Source organism: Physeter macrocephalus, chromosome 1 (genome assembly GCF_002837175.3).
Source record: "Physeter macrocephalus isolate SW-GA chromosome 1, ASM283717v5, whole genome shotgun sequence".
Classification (NCBI taxonomy): domain Eukaryota; kingdom Metazoa; phylum Chordata; class Mammalia; order Artiodactyla; family Physeteridae; genus Physeter; species Physeter macrocephalus.
This window is the reverse complement of record NC_041214.2, coordinates 63,539,051-63,549,451: the sequence shown is the minus strand read 5'-3', so window position 1 is coordinate 63,549,451 and position 10,401 is coordinate 63,539,051. Positions and strand designations below refer to the sequence as shown.

Sequence of the window (10,401 nt, the reverse complement as noted above, 5' to 3'; positions counted from 1 at the left end):
TTCACTTATCCGTTCTTCTGCCTCAGTTATTCTGCCATTGATTCCTTCTAGAGAATTTTTAATTTCATTTCTTGTGTTGTTCATCATTGTTTGTTTGCTCTTTAGTTCTTCTAGGTCCTTGTTAAATGTTTCTTGTATTTTTGGATCATCTTTACTATCATTACTCTGAATTGTCTTTCAGGTAGACTGCCTATTTCCTCTTCATTTTTTTGGTCTGTTGGGTTTTTACCTTGCTCCTTCATCTGCTGTGTGTTTCTCTGTCTTCTTATTTTGCTTAACTTACTGTGTTTGGGGTCTCCTTTTCACAGACTCCGTGTTCATAGTTCACGTTGTTTTTGGTGTCTGCCATCAGTGGCTAAGGTTGGTTTAGTGGGTTGTGTAGGCTTCCTGATGGAGAGGACTGGTGCCTGTGTTCTGGTGGGTCAGGCTGGATATTGTCTTTCTGGTGGGCAGGACTGCATCCGGTGATGTGTTTTGGGGTGTCTGTGACCTTATTATGATTTTAGGCAGCCTCTCTGCTAATGGGTGAGGTTGTGTTCCTGTCTTGCTAGTTGTTTGGCATAGGGTGTCCAGCAGTGTAGCTTGCTTGTCGTTGAGTGGAGCTGGGTCTTGGCGTTGAGATGGAGATCTCTGGGAGGTTTTTGCCGTTTGATATTACATGAAGCTGGGAGGTGTCTGGTGGACCAATGTCCTGAACTCATCTCTCCCAACTCAGAGGCACAGGCCTGATGGAGATCTCTGGGAGAGCTTTCGCTGTGTGATATTACGTGGAGCCGGGAGGTCTCTGGTGGACCAATGTCCTGAACTCAGCTCTCCCATCTCATAGGCACAGGCCTGACCCCTAGCTGGAGCACCAAGACCCTGTCAGCCGCACGGCTCAGGAAAAAAGGGAGAAAAAAAGAAAGAAAGAAAAAATAAATTAAATAAAGGTATTAAAATAAAAAATTTTTTTAAATTATTAAAAATAAAAAAATTAAAAAGTAATAGAAAGAAAGGAGAGCAACAAAACCAAAAAAGAAATCCACCAATGATAACAAGCACTAAAAACTATATTAAAGAAGAAAAAAAGAAAGCAAATAACGGACAGACAGAACCCTAGGACACATATTAAAAGCAAAGCTATACAGACAAAATCACACAAAGAAGCATACACATACACACTCACAAAAAGAGAAAAAGGAAAAAAAAATATGTATTAAAAAAAAAAAAAGGAAGTGAGCAGCCAAATCAATAAACAAATCTACCAATGATAATACTCTAAATACTAAACTAAGATAAACATAAAACCAGATCAGGAAAAAAGGGAGAAAAAAAGAAAGAAAGAAAAAATAAATTAAATAAAGGTATTAAAATAAAAAATTTTTTTAAATTATTAAAAATAAAAAAATTAAAAAGTAATAGAAAGAAAGGAGAGCAACAAAACCAAAAAAGAAATCCACCAATGATAACAAGCACTAAAAACTATATTAAAGAAGAAAAAAAGAAAGCAAATAACGGACAGACAGAACCCTAGGACACATATTAAAAGCAAAGCTATACAGACAAAATCACACAAAGAAGCATACACATACACACTCACAAAAAGAGAAAAAGGAAAAAAAAATATGTATTAAAAAAAAAAAAAAGGAAGTGAGCAGCCAAATCAATAAACAAATCTACCAATGATAATACTCTAAATACTAAACTAAGATAAACATAAAACCAGAAACAAATTAGATGCAGAAAGCAAACCCCAAGTCTACAGCTGCTCCCAAAGTCCGCCGCCTCAATTTTGGAATGATTCGTTGTCTATTCAGGTATTCCACAGATGCAGGGTACATCAAGTTGCTTGTGGAGATTTTATCTGCTGCTCCTGATGCTGCTGGGAGAAATTTCCCTTTCTCTTCTTTCTTCGCACAGCACCTGGGGTTCAGCCTTGGATTTGGCCCCACCTCTGCGTGTAGGTTGCCTGAGGGCGTCTGTTCCCACTCAGACAGGACGGGGTTAAAGGAGCAGCTGATTAGGGGGCTCTGGCTCACTCAGGCTGGGAGGAGGGAGGGGTACGGATGTGGGGTGAGCCTGCGGCAGCAGAGACCAGCATGACATTGCACCAGCCTGAGGTGTGCCATGCGTTCTCCCGGGGAAGTTGTCCCTGGATCACGGGACCCTGGCAGTGGCGGGCTGCACAGCCTCCCAGGAAGGGAGGTGTGGATAGTGACCTGTGCTTGCACATAGGCTTCTTGGTGGTGGCAGCAACAGCCTTAGCATCTTATGCCCGTCTCTGGTGTCCATCCTTATAGCTGCGGCTTGCGCCCGTCTCTGGAGCTCATTTAGGTGGTACTCTGAATCCCCTCTCCTTGTGCACCCCAAAACAATGGTCTCTTGCCTCTTCGGCAGCTCCAGACTTTTTCCTGGACTCCCTCCCGGCTAGCTGTGGTGCACTAACCCCTTCAGGCTGTGTTCACGCCGCCAACCCCAGTCCTCTCCCTGGGATCTGACCTCCGAAGCCCGAGCCTCAGCTCCCAGCCCCTACCTGCCCCGGCGGGTGAGCAGACAAGCCTCTCGGGCTGGTGAGTGCTGGTCGGCAGCATTCCTCTGTGCAGGAATCTCTCCGCTTTGCCCTTTGCCCCTGTTTCTGTGTTAGTGTGTGGAAACTTTTCCTCCTTCACAGCTCCCTCCCGGAGGTGCAGGTCCTGTCCCCCTCTTCTTTTGTCTTTGTTTTTCCTTTTTTCTTTTGCCCTACCCAGGTACGTGGGGAGTTTCTTGCCTTTTGGGAAATCTGAGGTCTTCTGCCAGCGTTCAGTAGGTGTTCTGTAGGAGATGTTCCACATGTAGATGTATTTCTGATGTATTTGTGGGGAGGAAGGTGATCTCCACATCTTACTCCTCCACCGTCTTGAAGGTCTCCTCCTCCACCTGCATACTTTGAATATTAGTTCCCTTATCTTTATTTTTTTTAATGTATGTATGTATTTATTTATTTATTTTTGGCTGCATTGGTTGTTCATTGCTGCACGTGGGCTTTCTCTGGTTGCGGCGAGTGGGGGCTACTCTTCTTTGTGGTGCGTGGGCTTCTCATTGCGGTGGCTTCTCTTGTTGCGGAGCCCAGGCTCTCGGCGCACAGGCTTCAGTAGTTGTGGCACATGGGCTCAGTAGTTGTGGCTGTGGGATCTAGAGCACAGGCTCTGTAGTTGTGGTACGTGGGCTTAGTTGCTCTGTGGCATGTGGGATCTTCCTGGACCAGGGCTTGAACCCAATGCAGGCGGGTTCTTAACCACTGTGCCACCAGAGAAGTCCAGTTCCCTTATCTTTAAAATGAATATGAGAATGATTTATCCTGAGGAGATAATCCTACAAATAAAAAGCTTTGTGCATGAAAAATAAATCTTAAAGGTTATTGCAGGAAAAAAATATATTAAAGGTACTGGCTCATCAAAATTTATTACTGATTTTTTAAAAAACTTTTTAGCCTACCTGCCTAAACTAGGACCCTTGGTTCCATTTGACTGAGACTTTGAAGCATCCATACTGCTCATGAACTGCAGTATAAAGCATTTATGTTCAGGTTGCCTAACCTTTTCTCAAGGAATAAAGCCCTTAATGAATGGATCTGATCAGTCGTACAAGTAAATTATCACAGATACCATTCATTTCAAGAGATTTTTAAACTAAGTTGTTTCTGAAAATCTTTTAAAAGATTATTTTATTTTGTCCTGTCTGTCTTTTAAAGGTGAGTCGTTCATCTCTGCTGATTGAACAGCCTGTGAAAAAAAGGCCGATTTTGGATAATCAGGTGATAAATTCTGTGTGTGTTCAGCCAGAGCTACAGAATAATGCAAAGCATGCAGATAATTCATCTGACACAGAGATGGAAGACATGATTGCTGAAGGTTTGTGAATTTTTCTTTAAGATGCCCTTTAACTTAGACTTTTATTGTTTGAAACAAGACGTGGGTATTTATTCCACACAGATTTTCACTTGGAAGTATTTACTTTTTTTTCTCATATAATGCATTATTTGACTAAAATAGTGGGAAAGCTAATCAGGTCCACTAAAGCTAATCAGGTCCACTAAAATAGTGGGAAAGCTAATCAGGTCATATAATTAAAATGGCAAGATTGGTGTTAATTTGTATACTATCAGTTTGACATTTGAAGGAGTGTGGTTGGGAAAAGTTCCATTATATATTAAACTAATTCAGAATTTTAGGATCAAAACAACCAATTCTCTTTCTTAAGCAGACTTAAGTAAATGACTATTTTACTGAGTTTGCTTAAAAATTTAGAGCTTCTGGGTTGTTTGGTTTTAGACTTTATGTATTCAGATGTTTGATATCAGGTGGGTATTACAGTTGTGTTAAGGACATAGTCTTCAGTCAAAAGGCAATTAAGTTTGTTCATAGAGGAAAATATCACTAAATCTTCTCAGCGTCAAATAATTTTTTTAATAGACCTTATTCTAATAGTGAATATTCCATGAAAGTCAAAGTGGTAATGCAAAGTGACTTTAGGAAAACAAACACAGATAAATGCAAAAATGATATATTTTACTTTTTATTGATTCTGATCATGGCTCTGCAGTTGATAACCATTCAGTTTAATTAAATAGCATTTAATATAGTCAGAGCTCTATAATAGTGAATTAATTAACATCTGTGTCTAAGTAATTATCCTCAATATATTAATATATTCATCTAAAATTAATTTATTCATTTTGTAAATATTTATTTAGCATATATTATGTGCCTGTACTTTGTTAAAATTAAGTAAAATAGCATGCTGGTAAGCAAAATAGATACTGACTTGGCTTGCAGTTTTCCTAATTCTTAAGAGGAAGGCACCTCTGTCATTGTAATTTATGAACTGTTGCAAAGTATTTATCACTGTTTTACTTCTTATTTGAATAGCAAAGAGTATGATAGTAGTATAAAATTTTTTTACTGCTAACTTACGTTGAGTTCAATTTGATTTTTTTTTATTTAAAAGAATGTTAAACATGAAAATTTTCAAACATACATACAATTAGAGAGGACTGTATAATGAATCCCAGCTCACCCAGACACAACTTTACCCAATTTTAAACATTATTTTGCCACACCAGCTTCATCCATCCCTTTTGTTTTTTTCTCCCTATGTTCCCCCTTCTCTCTTTCTCTGTTGCTTTTTCTCTTTCCCTTTTCTCCCTTTTTTCCTCTGTTTAAAAAAAGATCATGGTTTTTATTGTATTTTGCTAGTACATGCTTCAGTGTGCATCTATAAAAAGTGTACATTTTAATGCTGTGTCACACAAAACAACATTAATAACTGTTTGGTGTCATCTTGGTCCATATTCAGATTTCCTCAATTGTATAATTGCTTAAATTGTATAAATGTTCTTTTATAGTTATTTTGTTCAAATCAGGATCCAAACAGTGTCTACATTTTGCCTTTTGTTGTTATGAATTTAATTTCATTTAATTCCTAAATACTTGCTTTTAGTTACACATACTATTTATCTGAGAATATTTTTCATTTGAGATAAAGAGTAGTAAAGATGAATGTGCAGGGTGTTTTTTTTTTTTTTCTTGTCTGTATCTATAAGAATAAGAAATGTATAAGCAAAAGTTTTCTAGGCTAATAAGCATATGTAATGTGCTCTCTTGTGTGCACATATTGGAGAAAAATGGAAAACTGCTTAGGAAGCTTCACAGCATATTTTGTGATGCTCATGGTTTATAATATAATACAATTAAAACATATGCTGGGGGCTTCCCTGGTGGCGCAGTGGTTGCGCGTCCGCCTGCCGCTGCAGGGGAACCGGGTTCGCGCCCCGGTCTGGGAGGATCCCACATGCCGCGGAGCGGCTGGGCCCGTGGGCCATGGCCGCTGAGCCTGCGCGTCCGGAGCCTGTGCTCCGCAACGGGAGAGGCCACAGCAGAGGGAGGCCCGCATACCACAAAAAAAAAAAAAAAAAAACAAAATCAAAAACGTATGCCGGACTATGCTAGAACCTAGAGGAGCTTTTGATCTAGTAGGAAGTAGCAATCTCCACAACAGAAAGATAACTAAGGAGCAACATATGGTAGGTATTAAATGAATTATTATAGTAAGAACTTGGCACGTTAAAACTGGGTGAGATTATTGCCAGTTTGGTGAGTTTTCTGTGGAGATGGGATTTGACCTGGGTCTTGGCTGGTAAAGCATAGATTTAAGATAACAGGAATAACCTTTCAGGTTAGCATACCATGAATAAATGCACAAAAGATGTGCAAGTGCTAGGTAACTTCAGGAGGGGGCAGTGAAGAGTAGACAGTTGGGTTAGAGAAGGAGTGGGTAGTAATGCAGTCAGATTCTAGCATACTTTGATATTCGACTATGGAGTTAGGTGTTATCTTGCTGTCAAGAGCATGGTTACTGAAGATTTTTTAGGCAGGTGACACGAAAAAGTGTTTTTGGAAACTCTGCTGGTCACATGTAGGAGCAGTGTAGAGGTTTGGCATGTAATTGATACCTGTAGTCATTGTGGGAAGAGGAAGACAAGGCAAAGGGTAGTTTTAAAGGACAAGATACCAGAGTAAGGAAAAGGGAGATTTAAAGATGATTAATCTATGCAATGAATAATAAATAAGCTGTAGAGATCTAATGTATGGTATAATGAGTATAGACAACAATATTGTACTGTAATCATCAACCTTGCTAAGAGACTTAAACTTAATTATCCCAGTGACTAAAATGAAAGGATAAAAATGTAATGTGATAGAAGTGCTCAGTATTGCTACAAAGGCAGTCATATTATAATATATAAATGTATCAAGTTAATGTATTTTACACCTTAAATTTACACACTGTTTTATGTTAACTATCTTCAGTTAAAGAAAGATTAATCTATTTCATAGTGGAGATATATTTACTGAAAAATGTGTCAAATTTTAAAATCCTTCATAATTTCCCAAGGTAATTTTATAAAGTGTTTCTGTTACTGTTTACTTCGGTGTTTACGGGAAGTATTACAGGGAATGGTGAGGTCACTTATTTAGTGGCTTTGGTTGTAGTAGTATATACAGTTTAATTCAGTATGAAAAACAATGTAAGGATTATTCTTTTTTAAAAGGATAAACTATGTCTCTATTTGGACTGGTTCTATAACCAGAATCTCCAACCAAAATGTGATTTACCAAAATATCTTATGTCTTCCCTGGTAAATCATCACACTGATCATGGTTTCTATCTCATCGCCTCTCTTTGCTGCTGATCATCACATGATCTCAAGTCTTCAGGAAAATTGAAAAGTAACTCCTCCTTGCACAGAAAAATTGGGGATCTCTATTAGTTAGGATATGTGTTTGGCCACTCCATTAGAGACCCAGAATAATACCTGATGAAATAAAAAAGTTTAATTTTCTCTGACATAGTCTAAAGGTAAGCAGTGCAGGGCTCCATTGTGTTGGGCACCTAAGCTCTCAGTGGCTCTGCCATCCCTAGAATGTTGCTCACATTTCCAAGATAGCTAATCTTCTTGATCACATTCTAATTGTAAAATGGGAGAAAGGGCACCACCTGGAATTTGGTCAGAAATTGGCCACACATGGGGCAGAAACTGTACTTTTTATTCTCAGTGGCCATATTCCTAGCTAAAAATTAGGATTTTGTTACTGTGGGAGAAAGGTGAAGAAAGGATATTAGGGAATTGCCAGCTGTCTCTGCCATAGAATCCCATCTTTATTAGCTAAAGCAATAGTTTTTTAAACTTATTTGGCTCTGTAATTTTTTATTTACAAATGTGAAAAAGTAACCTTGGTAATATTACCAGGTTTGTTGAAATTTTGACCAAATATTAGAACTGGACTTTTTTGAATCTGTTAATATTCCTCTCTTCTTTATGAGAAATAAAACTGATGTTCTATTTTCGTCAGGTTGTTAACCCTTAGACCATACCTGTTTGGGATCTCCCCTCTCTCACCAGCAAAAACATTTCCTTCTCCTTCATAAGGTATTCTAACCTATTATCAAGTGTTGCATATTATTATGTTAATTAAACAAACTTTTGAAATAAAGCTTTCAGTATAGTCGAAACGGAACAAGTTGACAAATGGGCTCTTTGGGTCCGGATTGGTGGCAGTGGTGGTCGAATGAGAGGTTCTGTCTCCAGTACAGGCTTTTCAAGGTCAGATCTGGTTACAAGCGTGACAGCATAAAAGCAGTACTCCTGGAAGTATGACACTAGGTCTCAGGGATGTGTTGAAGGGCACAACTGTGTGAAAGCCATCTCTAGGTCATTGGAAGGAGCAGTTTTTACTTTACTTGCTTTGAGACTCTTTTGTTCCTCATTGCTACTAAATAGATGAGTTTTGTTTTATGAAGACAGTCTTGAGAATTTCCTTGAGATGATCACTTGCTAGTTTATGATTTGATTGGTCATGACAGTCTATTTGGATGTCCCTTGGAACTTCAAATATTTCACAGTGTGTTTTTTAGTTCTTGCTGCCTTCACTTAATTTAGCACTTTGCTGTTTGCTTCTCCAGTAACACTGGGATAATGTGATGCTTGAATGTACTGAGTACATGTCATCCATGTCTACATTTCAGAGTCCCTTTCTTCATCTTAACAAGTCTTGCTTAAATGAATAACATAGAAAAGCACATATGGAGCTCATAGCTAAAAGCTTTAGTTAGTGGAGTTCTTTTTGTGTATATTTTATTATATGACTCGGCATAGGAATTATGATGATGCATGAAGATGGCAAAATATGGTGGATTTAAGAATTTAACAGTTTTCATTGAAGTATTTCTTAAGCACTTATTACAGGTCTTAGTACTCTTAGTTCTTATGTGGAAAATAGGAAATGGAACTGTCACTTTTTTTTAATGCCTGCTACCTATTGGGCATTCATGTAATCTTCACTGCAATTCTTCGGGAAGGGTATTTTAAACTCCATTTTACAGATGAGAAAACTGTGGGTCCTGAAGATTAAGTTGCTTACTTACAGGTGACTGCTGCTGCTGAATACTTGAGGATTTAGGTGGGAAGTTTCTTTGGGTCCTGTGGTATGACTTGAAAGTTACGGATATAGAGGTGGAGGGAAGGACATTCTCATTTAACAGAGAAGCACCCTGACAAAAAGGAGCAGAGGTTAGAAGTTACAAAACCAATGGTGATTTTGAAGGTAAATGTAAATTACTTTTGTTTTAATATGATAAAACTAAAAGGGACTGTTTTATAATTAGATAAATACATCTTTATATATTCTGTTGTACATTGCAGATCTTTGAGAGTGTTAACTGTTTTAAATGCTCCTCTGAAATCAGACATCAAAATTTTACCTTCTCTTTGGATTCATCCTCATTTTCTCCAGTTAGAAGTGTGTTCTTTGCTATATATATTGTACATAGCACAATGTATCAAAATTCATATACATGATGCTTTTTGAAAGGTAGTGACTTTGTTTTATTTTGCACATTTTAGGTAGGTTGGATTCTTAGCAAAATGAAGCTTTAAAAATGTGTTGCTTATTTATATAGAGAAAACTCCATAAAATATTTTTATGCAGGAGCAAGAGGGAATTGGTGGAAGTGGTTGTTTTGGGGGGCTTTGCTTTGCCAAAGTGGCTATGGATTGAAAAGTAAAAAGACCATTCCTTAAGTTTCCTGGAGGGTCTGAACACTAGCAACATCCAACCAAAGTAGAAGCTAAAAGAAAATTTGCCATGATTAAATTTTTGGAAGTTTTTTCTTTGTTTTCTTCTTTTTAGAGGCATTAGAAGAAATGGACAGTGAGTTGCTCAAGTGTGAATTCTGTGGAAAGATGGGGTATGCTAATGAATTTCTGCGGTCAAAACGATTCTGCACTATGTCGTGTGCCAAAAGGTATTTCTGTTCTCTTGAATTTCCTAGAGCACAAACCAACAACTGCTGTAACAAAACCAAAAAACTTGTAGAGTTTACCATTAGTCAAAACTAGATATTATAGAGAAATGATATCAAATAGGCATTATTTGGAGCTACTTTGCTATTTAGGTGTTAACTTTTGCTCTGTGAAAACTGCATATTCATAACACATACAGCATAATCTATATTGAAGTGGCAATCTTCTGGTGGTAAGAATATGCTAAGGAGAACCCCTCCTGTGAATAGACTGCTAGTCCTTAAGGTGTCAAAACAATATTTGTTTTATCAGTACTGAAATACCTGGATTTACTTTGTTATATTTTAAAATGTTTCATTTCTTTTAACCATATCCTGTTTATTTTAGGTTTCTAAGTGGGACAGCTATAGCATAACTTCTCCACATTGTTATATTATCTGACAACAAAATGGCCTGTCTTCTAAACCTGTATTTTCAATAGTAATATTATAGGTGAATAGTATTACTATCAGAAAAATTTTTAGTATCTTCATTGATCTAGTCGCAAGTTTAGTTTACATTAAAGAACACCCCTCTAATTC

The 10,401-nt window shown here is 37.7% G+C and overlaps 1 protein-coding gene across 11 annotated transcripts in view; it reads left to right on the top strand.

Moving 5' to 3' along the window:
* PHC3 (polyhomeotic homolog 3) overlaps positions 1–10,401 on the top strand; it is an 88,339-nt gene that overhangs the window by 58,494 nt on the left and 19,444 nt on the right. For 10 of the 11 annotated variants that reach the window (XR_008616926.1, XR_003680284.1, XR_003680285.2 and 7 more), the window contains 2 exons: positions 3,710–3,869; positions 9,708–9,822. Coding sequence is in view for 8 of the 11 variants with exons in the window: in XM_028491095.2 (XP_028346896.1) it covers positions 3,710–3,869; positions 9,708–9,822 (275 nt within the window). In the remaining 3 variants the exon portion in view is untranslated. Of the gene's footprint in view, positions 1–3,709; positions 3,870–8,945; positions 9,118–9,707; positions 9,823–10,401 lie in introns of those variants that run through there. The other variant, XM_024124366.2, reaches the window with a different exon arrangement.